This window comes from Acomys russatus, chromosome 14 (genome assembly GCF_903995435.1).
Source record: "Acomys russatus chromosome 14, mAcoRus1.1, whole genome shotgun sequence".
Classification (NCBI taxonomy): Eukaryota; Metazoa; Chordata; class Mammalia; order Rodentia; family Muridae; genus Acomys; species Acomys russatus.
The window spans coordinates 36,554,521-36,569,033 of record NC_067150.1 but is presented as its reverse complement, the minus strand read 5'-3'; the positions used below and the strand labels follow the sequence as shown (position 1 = coordinate 36,569,033).

Sequence of the window (14,513 nt, the reverse complement as noted above, 5' to 3'; positions counted from 1 at the left end):
TTCACAGCTTGGTCACTGTTGACAGGCATACAAATGTCAACCAGCATTTCTTGGGTACTTACTGAATGCAGAGTGCTTTATTTGTCTATCTGAAAAGTTTATCTATATTGTTCTCACCTTATATGTAAGAGTACAGATGCTAAAAATGTTTGGGTTTTTTTTTTTTTTTTTTTTTTTTTTTTTTTTTTGTGCATATCATATAACTAAAAGTGGTAGAACCAGCTCTGTCTTAAAAAAAACAAACAAGAACAAAAAAATCCTGTCTGCATACACTGGTAATCAAAACAAACACCAGAACCTAGAATGAACCTTAAAATCTCAAGTTTTAAAAAGCCAGATGCAGCATCATGTACCCATGATCCAGTTCTAGAGAGGCAGAGACAGGAGGATGCTTGGGGCCCGATGGCCATCCACTCTGGCCAAATCAGCTCTGATTTTAATGAGAGACTCTGAGTTCCAGCCCAGCCTGGTCTATCAAGTGACAACCAGATCTACACAGAAAAACCCTGTCTCAAAAACAAAAACAGAAGTGGAGAGCAATTGAGAAATACACTAGGTGTAGACCTTCAGCTACCACATGTGCATGTGCAAACAGACACATGTATGGACACACACAAACATATATATCCACCACATATACATACACATAAAAAAAAAAAGTTAAAATAAAGAGTACCAGTATACAACATTGTCTTTCTCTTCAGTCCTGAGCCTGAGTTTTGATTAAGCAGAACTTTGTCTGAACTAGTAGGCAAGATACCTTAAGCCGTTGCATAGTCTTTTTAGAGGGGATTTCTGCTTTTGGTAGGATATACAATTAGCATTTAAAGAGACATTTAACTTTTGTTTCGTTTTCGGTTTTTCGAGACAGAGTCTCTCTGTGTAGCCTTGGCCATCCTGGACTCACTTTGTAGACCAGGCTGGCCTCGAACTCACAGTGATCTGCCTGCCTCTGCCTCTCAAGTGCTAGGACTACAGGTGTGTGCCACCATACCCGGCAGCATTTAACTTTTTATTAGTTAACTTTCCACATTTGTTTTCTGCCTCTGTCTCTTACTTTCCTCTGGGTCTCAATTTCTCACATATAAAATGAGCCAAGATGATGATTCAGCGACATAGTGGGTGTAAGCCTTCAACTACACTGGGGAGCTGCACAGCAGATCACTGTGGTGACCTCACTGTGTGGTGTGCAACCAGAGAATGGTAATGGAATTATAACTCCCTTAATCTAAGGGAGTGAATGTTGGAAAAGGCTTGGTCAGCCAAGCATGGTGATGCAGAACTGTTGTAATCTCAATACCTGAGAGGCAGAGGCAAAAAGACTTAGTTGGAAAATAACATAGGGCCAGGTGTGGTGGCACACAACTTTTTCCCAGTACTCACGAGGCAGATGTAGGTGCTCTGTGACTGACTGGTCTGTGTAGCAAGTTCCAGGAGAGTCAGGGTTACATAGAGAGACCCTGTCTCAAAAAAGCAAGGGCCAGTGTGGTGGCACACACCTGTAATCCCAGAACTCGGGAGGCAGAGACAGGTGGATCCCTGTGAGTTAGAGGCCAGCCTACAAAGTGAGTCCAGGACAGCCAGGGATACACACAGAGAAACCCTGTCTCAAAAAAAAAAAAAAAAAAGTAAGGGAGGGAGGAAAGAAGAGGACAGGAAAGGAAAAAGAAACCATATTGGAGCAGGGTGTGGTGGCTCATGCCTTTAATCCCAACACTCGGGAGGCAGAGGCAGAGGCTGTGAGTTCAAGGCCAGCCTGGTCTACACAGCGAGTCTGGGACAGCCAAGGCTAACAGAGAGACCCTGTCTCGGAAAAAAAAGAAAGAAAGAAAGAAAAAGAAACCACATTGGGGGGCTGGAGAGATGGCTTAGTAGTTAAGAACATTCCTTGGCTCGTCTTCCAGAAGACTCAGGTTTAATCCCTAGCACCCACATAGCAGCCCACAACTGTCTGTAACTCCAGTTCCAGAGGATCTAACACCCTCACACAGACATACATGAAGGTCAAATACCAAATGTACATAAAAAATTTTTAATAATAATAAATTATTTTTTTTTAAAAACACTTTCGGTTATATAGTAAGAGCTTTCTTAAAATAAATGAATGAGGGCTGTAGAGATGGCTCGGAGGTTAGGAGCACTGCTTGCTCTCCCAAAGGTCCTGAGTTCAAGTTCCAGAAACCACATGGTGGCTCACAACCATCTATAGTGAGATCTGGAGCTCCCTTCTAGTATACATGCAGGCAGAACAGTGGATACTGAATAAATAAATAAATCTTTTAAAAATAAAGAAAAGGAATAAAAATAAAGAAAAGAAAGGAAGAAAGGAGGAGTGGGGAGGGAGGCTAGGAGACTTGGCATTAAGCAGGAGGAAACCTGGGCCTGTAATGCCAGCTATTGTATCTGTCTGTCCAGCTTCATTCTTCATTTATGATATGAGCCATTTTGAAGAGGTCTTACAGTATGGCAATTCAAACACTGTATAAGACTCGGACTTTTTGTTCTTGGCATGATTTTTTTTGGAATAGTCAAGAGCCAATTGGCCCTCAGATATTGTCTATAGAGATCATTTAGTGTCCCATTCTGCACATGACTTTGCTGCTGTGGTGGCCTCTCAGGTCTCACTGCATGCTTCATATTTGGATACAGAAGTATCTGTTCTTGACTTTTTTTGAAGTCAGCTTGGTCCTGATTCTTTGCTAAGTGGGCTGTTCTTGAGAGATATTTCCTCTTGTTGTGTCAATCAGACAAACTCTTGGCCTAATTCTAGGCCTTAGAACTTGGTAGAGAGGGGCTGGAGAGATGGCTCAGTGGTCAAGAACACTGACTGCTCTTCCACAGGTCCTGAGTTCAATTTCCAGCACCCACATAGCAGCTCACAACTAGCTCCAAGATCTGACACTGTCTCATAGACATACATGCAGGCAAAACACTAATGCACATAAAATAAAAATTAAAAATATTTTAAAAAAAAAGAAATTGATAGAAAAAGCTGAGCATAGTGGCATAGCCTTTAATCATAGCAGTCTGGAAGCAGATGGATCTCTGAGTTTGATGCCAGTCTGGCCTGCAGAGTCAGTTCCTGGACAGCCAGGGATACACAGAGGAACCTTCTCTTGGGGTGGGGCGGGGCTGGGAGTCCCAGTAAAGGCTGGTAGCACACTTGTCTAACATACACAAAGCTTATGTTTTTGTGTTTTCATGTGTTTTAATATAATATCTTTATTTATTCTTTAACACTTTCATACATGTAAAGAATGCTTGATCATACCCATCCCCAACTCTCTCCTCCCACTTTCACTGGGAACTCCCAACACATTCCCTTCCCCCTTTCACATCTGCTCCTTTTTTGTTCATAACCCACTGAATCTAGTTAGTGCTACCCGTTGGAATGGTGACTGGCTTGTAGACATGATCCTACACAGATGATTGTAGCTACAGCCTAGGAGTACGGGCTGGGGGAACTCCCAGGGAAGATTTTGGCAGCAACCTTGACATTCAGAGTAAAGAAAGTACATACTCCTAAGCTCCTGCTCATTCTCCACTAGACCTCTCTTGCTGATTTCTCATTCTTGCCTTACTCCAGGGGACCCCCATCAATTTGAACAGAAGTTTAATTACCGCCGCCCTATGTATCCCATCCTAAGATACATGTGGGGGACAGAGAGCTATCGAGAAAGCATTAAGGTAAAAGAGGTTTTCATGAAACCAATTGCTTCAGTCAGCCTCCTCAGTACACTTGTCATTTGGTACTAAAATATCTTCTTCTTCTTGGGCTGGAACTTACAGGATTTGGCTGACTATGCCTCTAAGAATTTAGAAGCTATGAATCCCCCGCTGTTCCTCCGATTTCTTAACCTGTTAATGAATGATGCTATCTTCCTTTTGGATGAAGCCATACAGGTGAGAGAGAGAGAGAGAGAGAGAGAGAGAGAGAGAGAGAGAGAGAGAGAACTGTACATGTTCCTGTTCTATCTGCAGTGGTTTCAATGAGAAAGGCATCAACATTGATGGTGGTGGGGTGGTGGTGATAGTGTTCGGTGTGTGTGTGTGTGTGTGTGTGTGTGTGTGTGTGTGTGTGTGTGTGTGTTTAGACAAGTTCTCTTTCTTTATCCCAAGCTGACCTCAAACTCATAGGAATCCTTTCACTTTAGCCTCCCAGAGTTTTGGAGTTACAGACATGAACCATTACACTTCACAGAGTATATTCTTTTGACCTTTTAATTATGATAGAGTAATCCTTTTTGGGTTTTTTTGTTTGGTTGGTTGGTTGGTTGGTTTTTGAGACAGGGTTTCTCTGTGTAGCCTTGACTGTCCTGGACCCACTTTGTAGACCAGGCTTGCCTCTAACTCACAGTGATCCACCTGCCTCTGCCTCCCAAGTGCTGGGATTAGAGGCGTGCACCACCACACCCAGCTTCTAGAACATTCTTGCACACCAAAAGTGTATGTGTAATAGTGTTCCCCCACACTTGACATTACACAGCTTTCTACGTTTGTCATTTCATCAGAGGGAAGATCAAGGGTTATTATTAAAGCTTGATGGGCTTGGAGTTTAAAAGATAGTGGTGGAATCTGGGCGTGATGGTGCGTGCCTGTGATCCCAGCACTCGGGAGGCAGAGGCAGGTAGATCTCTGAGTTCAAGGCCAGGACAGCAAGAGCCACACAGAGAAACCCTGTCTCAAAAAAATCAAAAATAAATAATAAAATAAAAATAAAGATGGTGTTGGGCTAGAGAAATGGCTTAGTGGTTAAGAGCAATTATTACTTTTGCAGAGGACCTGGGTTCAGTTCCCAGCACCCACATGGTAGCTCACAACCACCTGTAACTCCAGTTCCAAGGGATCCAGTACCATCTTCTGACCTTCACAGACTCTTGCAGACATGTGGTACACATACATGCACATAAATACTTTTTTAAGTGTGATAAAGCCAAACTAGGGTATACCGATAGGTCAGCAACGCAGAAAGAAATCACAGGATCGTGGTTTTGGTCAGTGACTGTCAGACTTGTTATGACAGAGTCCCTGAGAAAAGCAACCTAAAGAAGGAAGTGTTTTTTTTAGCTCATAGTTGCAGAGGTTTTAGTCCAGGCTTAGCGTGTGCTCTACATTGGGCCTATGGTGAAACAGGATCTCTAGGTAGGGGCAGGAGCATCAGTATGACTAGGCAGTGACCCTCAGGAAGATGATGGATGCTGGTTAGTCTGAGAGTAGCCTACTGGACAGTCAGGTGCTCTTACTGATAACCCGGAGTAACTTATGTGTGGTTTGAGAGGAGTCTGGCCTGCACTCTGGGATTTACCATAGGTTCTCCGAGGAAATGAGAATAGCCCTATTATAAACAGTAAGGATAGTGTAACTCAGGAAGTGAGGCAGATGGTATTCTCTTGAGATTGTTTGCTGCAGCACTAAGGATGAGAGGTGAGGAGTTCTAGATAATTATACTTCCCTCTAGATATCATGTTTATAGAACTTTGGTTTGTTAGGCAAGTTTTGAACATTTTGTGTTGTCGTTTTAGGAAGGACTCCTTTTGGTGGTGGCCTGGTGTTTTAGCCAGGGTTCTGTCTGCGGCTCTACTGATTCTGCTCTCCATCTCCAGATACTATCCTAGTTCCAGGCAGTTGTCTGGCAGTTTGCTCAAGCCAAGATAATCTGTATGAGGACACTATTCCTTTCCAAAAGTCCTCTAAAAATTTAATTTCAAAGCTGGGCCGTGGTGGTGCATTCCTTTAATCCCAACACTCGGGAGGCAGAGGCTGGTGGATCACTGTGAGTTCGAGGCCAACCTGGTCTACAAAGTGAGTCCAGGGCAGACAAAGCTACACAGAGAAATCCCCGTCTCAAAAAAAAAAAAAAATCAGTTTCACATGTGTGTGTACCCTTGCCACAGTGCACATGTGGAGGTTGGAGGACAACTTGTGGGAGTCTGTTTTCTCCTTTCACCATGAGGGTTCTGGGGATCAAATGCAGGTCATCAGCCTTGGTAGCAAGTACCTCACCCACTGAAGCTTCTGGCTGGTCCTCTCAAAGTTCTTTAACCCTGCACTGTCAGAGGCTCATGACCTTCATATGGTCTCTGGTTTCCCAGCTTAGCTGGCTGGGTTTGGACTTTTTAAGGTTTCTGTGTATGGGTGTTTTGTTTCCTTGTGTGTAACTACAGCACATGCATGCAGGTACCTGAGGAGGCTAAAAGAAGTCGTTGCATCTCTTGGAGCTAGAGCTACAGGTGGCTGTCAGCTGCTATTTGGAAGAACAAGTGCTCCTAATCTCCGAGCCTCTCCTTACAGGCTCTGGATTTTTTTTAAAAACTATGTATGAGTGTTTTGTCTGACTGTATGTAAATGCATACAGTGCCCTTGACGGCCACAAATGGGCATCCGGTTCCTGGGACTGGAGTCACAGCTGATTGGGAGCCATGGTGTTGGTGCTAGGAATAAACCCTGATCCTCGGCAAGAACAGCAAGAGCTTTTAACCATTGAGCCACCCATCCAAACCCAGATGATTGGATTTTAATTATGCCCTCTTAAATGTCATGGCCCTTCATTTGCATTTCTCTTATCTGATGTATCAGGTTTCTTGTTTCCATAGTATTTGAGCAAGATAAAGATTCAACAGATCGAGAAAGACCGAGGAGAATGGGAGAGTCTGACACCAGAAGCTCGCCGAGAAAAAGAGGCAGGTCTGCAGATGTTTGGGCAGCTGGCACGTTTCCATAACATTATGTCCAATGAAACAATTGGTACCCTCTCCTTCCTGACATCAGGTAAGAACCTGAAAGTCTGCTTTCCCTCCAAAATATTAAGAATCAAGGTCTGTTTCACTGCAGCATCAGCCCAGCTCAAAATAAGAGTTTAGGCCAGGCATGGTGACCCATGCCTTTAATCCAGCACTTGGAAGGCAGAGGCAGGTGGATCAATGTGAGTTCGAGACCTGCCTGGTCTACAAAGTGAGGCCAGGACAGCCAGCGCTACACAAAGAAACCCTGTCTCCAAAAAAACAACCAACCAAAAAGTAAGAGTTTAGAATCTGGGAGAGGTGGTGTAGCTCAGCCAGTAGAATGCTTGCCTCACCTGCATGAAACCCTGCATGGTGGCCCATACCTGTAATGCCAACGCTCTGCACTGAGACTGGAAGACCGGAGGTTCCAGGTCATCCTCATCTACATAGTAAGTTCCTGAACACTTTGGGATGCATGAGGCCCTATCCAAAAGAAAATTGGCTGTGGTGACTGTAACTTTTATATCTGAGAGTGAAACAAACCAGAGAAACTTCAAAAAAGAATGGTGGTCCCCATTACATGCCAGAAAATACAAAGTTGGTTTCTTGAAGGAGTGGGGAGTACAGCTTAGTAGTAGAGCACATGCTTAGCATGTGTAAAGGCCTAAGTTCAAACCCTACCACCCAGAAAACTGTGAGGACCAGTTAGCCATTGAGAGAGAGAGAGAGAGAGAGAGAGAGAGAGAGAGAGAGAGAGAGTGTGTGTGTGTGTGTGTGTGCGCGCGCGCGCGCGCACCATATATGTTCATGTATGAGTACATGTATTAATCTGGAAAGTCTCTCTCTTTTTTTTTAGATCTTTATTTATTTATTTATTATGAATACAGTGCTCTGTCTGCATGTACACCCGCAGGCCAGAAGAGGGCATCAGATCATATTATAGATGGTTATGAGCTACCATGTGGTTGCTGGGAACTAAACTCAGGACCTCTGGAGGAGCAGTCATTGCCCTTAACCTCTGAGCCATCTCTCCAGCCCCCTTGGAAAATATCTTATTTCCACTCTCATCCCCGCAACACTGCCCTGTTCAATAACCAGATTGCCACATTTAGCCATCAAGCATTTACAATATGGGTAGTCAGAATTAAAGTATGCTATGTTTGTAAAATCCATACTGTTAAGATGTGTGTGTCTGTGTGTGTGTTATAAAAACAAAAAAATTGAGGCATGGTGTGGCATCCTTTTGGGACATGAAGACAGAAGGACTCTGAGTCCCAAGCCAGCCTGAGCTACTTATGACAGCCTATAGCAAATAACAGCAAGTGAGGGAGGGAAAGACCAGGAAATAATTTGCATTCAATGATTAAATTTAGTGTGATATGGCAGCCAAAGAGCAGGAGTAAAAGGAAACCTAATGAGAAACACAGAAATAGATTTTTAAAACTTTAAAAGTTTTTTAAGAAACTTTATCAAATTATGGAAATCAGAGAAGATAAGGCAGCCACAAGCCAAGGACAAAAGCCACAAAGGACAGAAAAGATGTTTTGAATATTGAATATATGTTTTTAAAACTTTAAATATTCAGTGAAAGGATTTAAAAAAAAAAAAACAAAAAAACCTCAAGGAAGGCTCTCATTAAAGTGGAACAGAAAAAAATGAGATGGAAACTAGGAGAGAAAGGATAAGAAAATGAAGAGTGGATTTAGAGAAGTCTCAAATTCAAGTCAGATGTGGAGCAGTGGGTAAAGGCACTTGCCAGCAAGTCTGACAGCCTGGGTTTGATCCCTGGTACCCACATAGTGGCAGAGAGAACTGGCTCCCACATGTTTTCACTGTAACACACATAGGTGCACTCAAAATGTATTTTTTAACTATTTTAACAATGTTCATGTCTGGATAGTAGCTTTTGTTTCCTGTTTGTTTGTTTTTTGCTTGTCTATATTTTTTTCACTGAAAATGTCTTGTGTAATTAAAACTCCTCAGAGGTCATCAATATAATTAGATATAAAGAGAAAAATCGGCACTCGGGAGGCAGAGGCAGGTGGATTGCTGTGAGTTCAAGGCCAGCCTGGTCTACAAAGTGTGTCCATGACAGCCAAGGCTACACAGAGAAACCCTGGAGAGAGAGAGAGAGAGAGAGACAGAGACAGAGAGACAGAGAGAGAGTGAATTACTGCTGCATTGCATTCTGGACTTCTTTTCCAGAGATCAAGTCACTGTTTGTGCACCCCTTCCTGGCAGAGCGCATCATCTCCATGCTGAACTACTTCCTGCAGCACCTGGTTGGCCCCAAGATGGGCGCTCTCAAAGTCAAGGACTTCAGCGAATTTGACTTCAAACCTCAGCAGCTTGTGTCAGACATCTGCACTATCTACTTAAATCTCGGGTATCTGAGACTGGCGTTGAGCAAGCCCTGGGGAGCTAATGTTTTGGTAGTAGAGTGGCTGGCTGGCTACTGTGTGAAGATAGTGGGGGAAGGACGGCGTGATTTCTAGCCAATAGATGAAATAATCTTCCATAGTTTTAAATAGATTTTATCTGATCCATGGGATGTTGTGCAGGATTCTAACATTCTGCCTTGATCTGTGCAAAGATAAACTTACTGGTTATACTACTGTTTGTGAAAGTATTTTTGTTTTGTTTTCTCCAAGACAGAGTTTCTCTGTGTAGCCTTGACTGTCCTGAACCCTTTGTAGACCAGGCTAGCCTGGAAGGCAGACTGCCTCTGCCTCCCGAGTGCTGGGATTAAAGGCATGGGCCACCATGCCCAGCTATGAAAGTATTTTTTATGGCTATGGAATACTTCATAACGATATCCTTACTAGAAAATTAGATGCAGTGGCACACACTTTTAATTCCAGTGCTTGGAAGCCAGAGGCAGGTGGATCTCTAAATTCAATGCTAGTCTGATCTACAGAATCAGCTCCATGATTTGCCAGAGCTACACGGAGAAACCCTGTCTCAAAAACACAGAAAAGAACATGCGTGCTTGCCGCACAACGTGAGGGTCTGAGTTCAGATCCCTAGAGTCCACCTAAGAAGCTGCATGTGGTAGCATGCACCTGTAAGCCCAGTACTGGGTCAGCAACAACAGGAAGCGCCCTGAAGCTTACTAGCCATTCAGCCTAATGAAACTGATGAGGACCAGTGAGAGTCCATGTCTCAAAAATATCTGGAGGAAGACACCCAAATTGACCTCTGGCCTCCACACATGCAGACACAATTATACATGTATATACATATACATGCACTATGCACAGAGATATACAAGATAAATGAAATACCCTTCTAGTTGAAAAGAGCACATGTGGCTTGTAAGTGATGGGATGACAATTATGCAGCCCATCTGCTAGCTCCCCGTTGACCTATGCGCTGATGCCCCATTTCTTTCTAATGCTGACCTTTCAGGGATGAAGAGAATTTCTGTGCCACTGTGCCCAAGGATGGACGTTCCTATTCCCCTACTCTCTTTGCACAGACAGTCCGAGTCCTGAAGAAAATCAATAAGCCGGGGAATATGATCGTGGCTTTCAGTAACTTAGCAGAGAGAATCAAGGTGAGGAAGAGGACAGTCTGTTTTCTCACATATGCAGTAAGAAACACCATCCTGTCACTACAGCTCTGCTGCTTTTGCCCTATCTCAGGGAGGAAAGGGTACTTCCTAGAGGCATTAGAAACAAATACTTCTTAGTCAGTAAATAACTGGAGCAGCCATCTTGCTCAAGATTACCCCTGCTAAGACAGAGTAAGACCAGAGATTGAAGATGTTTCTACCAGGTGAAAAGAATGTGCATTTGTGAAGTCTTTCTTACCACGAATCTTTATGTCCCAGTGTTAGGAAAGATTGGAAAACCTAGTGTTAACACAGAAGAAATTTTTGGAATAAAATTCAGAAGGAAGGGCAAGGCTTGATAGTGCATGGCCATAACTTAGCACTTACCCAGGTGAGGCAGGAGAATTGCAAGTTCAAGGCTAGCTTGGGCAACCTAATGAGTTCCTAACTCAAAATAAATAAAAGCTGAACAAAGATGAGTAGTTCACAGAGACTGATTTATACTGCTTTTCTCTAGTCTCTTCATTTCTCCTGGTGGTTGGTTTCTACTGAAATGCATTTTAGAGACTAAAATACTCCATGTGCTCAACTAATCCCTTCAGTTGACAACAGTAACGCTCCTTTAGAAGTGGGGAGAAGCCGGGCAGTGGTGGCACACGCCTTAATCCCAGCACTCGGGAGGCAGAGGCAGGTGGATCTCTGTGAGGCCAGCCTGGTCTACAAAGTGAGTCCAGGACAGCCAAGGCTACACAGAGAAGCCCTGTCTCAAAGGAAAAAAAAAAGTGGGGGGAAAAGCACAGAAGTCTCATAGAAAACCTTCTAGGCTGGGTGGTGGTGGCGGCGCACGCCTTTAATCCCAGCACTTGGGAGGCAGAGGCAGGAGGATCTCTCTGAGTTCAAGAACAGCCAGGGCTACACAGAGAAACCATCTCCAAAAACAAAACTTTCTTTACTGGTGTTAGTCTTTCCTCAATGAGTTTCTTTCTTTCTTTTTCTTTCTTTCTTTCTTAATTTCTTTCTTTTTTTTTTTTTTTTTTTTTTTGAGACTTTCTCTGTGTAGTTCTGGCTGTCCTGTATCTCACTCTATAGACCAGGCTGGCCTCTAACTCAGAGATCTGCCTGCCTCTGCCTTCTGAGTGCTGGGATCAAAGGTATGCACCACTGCCCAGCTGAGTTTATTTTTTGAGGTAGGCTTGATGTTGACCTACAGCTTAGCAAGATAAAGCCCTAAGGAAGTGGAGTTACCATAGCCAAATGCACTTTTACGTTTTTTAGCCTGCTTATATCAGAAATTGCTATTCCAGCACAGGCTCAATAATTACAGCCCTGCCACCCTTTCTCCTTTCAAATGCCAGCATTCACAACAGAATGCTGCCGGAAAGTTGCGCTCCCCTTCTGCTGATGTTTACATCCACTGCCAGCTATGACTCCCAGCAGCCGAGCCAACCTGAGTCAGAAGTAACTTTGCCTCTCAAACATGGATCTAGTCCTTGTCCTTGAAGAAATAAAATCATCTGTCTGTGTCACTGTGGAGGGTTTGTGCTGACCGTGTTTAAGTGTAGCAGTTACTGAGCAGGCTGAAGCTGCACTGTGAGTTTGCTTTAGAAACCTGCTGTTGTTGCCTCAGTCTCTTGCAGACCTCCAGCAACAGGAAGAGGAGACTTACGCAGATGCCTGTGACGAGTTCCTGGATCCCATCATGAGCACACTGATGTCTGACCCTGTGGTGCTCCCATCTTCCAGAGTCACTGTGGACAGGTCCACCATTGCCAGGCATTTGCTCAGGTATATGCCCACCCACAGAACCGCCTCAGGGCGCAGCTGTGTTAGCTTCCCAGCAGCACTTTGCACAGCCCATACCTCATACAGTAGATACATGGATGGAGGATTTTCATATCACCTGTTGATGGCTTTAAAGACTGGTGTACTAACTCTGGTGAGAAGTACTGGCTCTTCCTTCTTCCCTCCTTAAGTCCTTAGCCAGGTGTGGAGCAGGAGCCTGGAATTGCGTTTAAGAGACAGAGGCAGGAGGATTACCAGAACTTTGAAGCTGTCGTGGTCTACATTGCAAGTTATAGGCTAGCCAGAGCTACATACACAGTGAGACCCTATCTCAAAAAACAAAATAATTTTATCTACATTATAGAATATGTCAACATAAAATGTACTCTGGCATGAAATTGTTTTAATTTTATTTAAATTGTAAAAATGTGAAAGGAGGAGGCAGTTTAGCTCAGATTTTACACCCCATTCACTTACTGTATTTGTTTTGGGTGTGGTAGCATAAACTTCACCAAGCTCAGTGCTGTTTGCACAATCACCCTGTGCAAATGCAGGTGTCGAGAGAACAGACAGGAGGGCAGGGATAAGTGGAAGCTAGTCAGTACCCAAGCAGCCCTTGCCTTGGCTTTTAGAAGCGCATAGTGCATTCGAGGAAGGGAGGCGAGTAACTGGAGTTTTATGCTGTGGCCCCTGCAGCCAACTGTTTATTTATTTTAATGTGTGTGAGTGTTCAGGGTACATGTATGTATGTGTACCACATACATGTTCAGTGTCTTTGAAAGTCAGCAGGTGTTGGATCCCCTGCAACTGCATGATGGTTATGTCACCCAGTGGGCATTGGGGACAAAACCCAGGTCCCCTACAAGAGCAGCATGAACTCACAACTGCTGACCCAACTCTGTAGCCCCCAACTTCTTTACTTATTTAATTTTGAGATGGGGTCATGCTGTGTTGCCCAGGCTGTTTTCAAACTCCTGAGCTCCAGCAATCTGACTGCTTCAGCTTCCTAAGTAACTAGAACTACAGTTAACACCACTGCACCCAGCTTACCCCACCCACTGTTTGTCTTTAAAGGTAACATGTCATGTAGCCCCATGCCATCCTCAAATTTACTTTGTAGACGGAATGACCCTGAACTCATAATCCTCTCCCATATCAAGCAAGTCCCACTGTTGCTTGACTTGGCCCCTTACCTTTTTTTTTTTTTTTTTAAGTGCAAGATTAGATAGAAAAGGGTACTGAGAGACCATAGTGCCTATTTAAAATGCAAGTAAGTTGACTCAAATTTAAGGAATTTTTTAATATTTAAAAATTAATTTTGTTTCATTTTGCATTCTTGCACTTTCATTGTATGATACTGTGCTAAGTGATGTCAGTGAAAATCATGGTGCGCTCAGATCTGTGGATCAGTCTTTAAAGTATACCATGAATCTTGCTTTGTTTTAGAATCAGGGTTTCATGTAACCCAGGTTTGAACTTGCTGTGTAGCTGAGGATGACTCAGCTTTGATCATCCTATCTCCCCCTCCTGAGTGCTGAAATCACAGACATGCACCGTCATGCATGGCTTATGTGGTGCTGGGGACGCAACTCAGGGCTATGAGCATACCAGACAAGCACTCTGCCAGCGGAGCTACATCCCCAGCCAGTCTTGGGTCGTTCTAGTTTGTTTTTGGTTTTGTTTTAGGTATTTTATGTATTTGAGTGCTCTGTCTTCATATACATCTACACCAGAAGACGCAGCAGATCCCATTACAGAGGGTTGCGAGCCACCATGTGGTGGCTGGGAATTGAACTCAGGACCTCTGGAAGAGCAAGCAGTGCTCTTACTGTTGAGCCATCTCTCCAGCCCCTTTGCTGAAGTTTTTAAATTACATTTATTTGTTGGTTTTGTGTGTGTGTGTCTGTCTGTCTGTCTGTCTGTCTCTGTGTGTCTGTGTCTGTCTGTCTGTCTGCACTAGCACACATGTGTACTTGCAAGTATAGAGGTAAGACAACTTACAAGAATTAGCTCTTTTCTTCAGCCTTGTGGGAATCAAACTCAGATCTACAGCTTTGGCAGCATCATTGCACACTGAACCATACTGCTGGTCCCAGCTTTGCTTATTGTAATGCTTGGAATCAAACCTAGGACCTTGTGCATGCTAAGCCACTATCTATACTCTCAGCATTAAACCCATAATCTGCGTTTACTTGTATAGCAATCAGCTAATTTAATCAAATGTCAGTTAAAGGCCTTATCTCTTAACTGTTCCAAGAATCTGTCACTAAAATTACAAGTAGTAAATCTGATTCGGTGATGCTTATCTATGGCCCCAGCTTCCTGGGACTTTTAGACAGGGAGGTTATTGGTGCCCAGGAATTTGAAGCCAACTTGGACATCATAACAAAATCCCATTTCTTTCTTTTTTTTTTTTTCAAAAGGGTGGGGGACTACAAATGTTGATTTACGATAAC

At 43.6% G+C, this 14,513-nt stretch overlaps 1 protein-coding gene across 1 annotated transcript in view; it reads left to right on the top strand.

Annotated features, from left to right (window-relative positions):
• The window catches only part of Ube4a (ubiquitination factor E4A), a 41,345-nt gene that overhangs the window by 25,891 nt on the left and 941 nt on the right, over positions 1-14,513 (top strand). The window contains exons 14-19 of the mRNA XM_051156323.1: positions 3,587-3,687; positions 3,790-3,903; positions 6,594-6,768; positions 8,928-9,108; positions 10,131-10,278; positions 11,903-12,060. Coding sequence (XP_051012280.1) covers positions 3,587-3,687; positions 3,790-3,903; positions 6,594-6,768; positions 8,928-9,108; positions 10,131-10,278; positions 11,903-12,060 — 877 coding nt within the window. The remainder of the gene's footprint in view (positions 1-3,586; positions 3,688-3,789; positions 3,904-6,593; positions 6,769-8,927; positions 9,109-10,130; positions 10,279-11,902; positions 12,061-14,513) is intronic.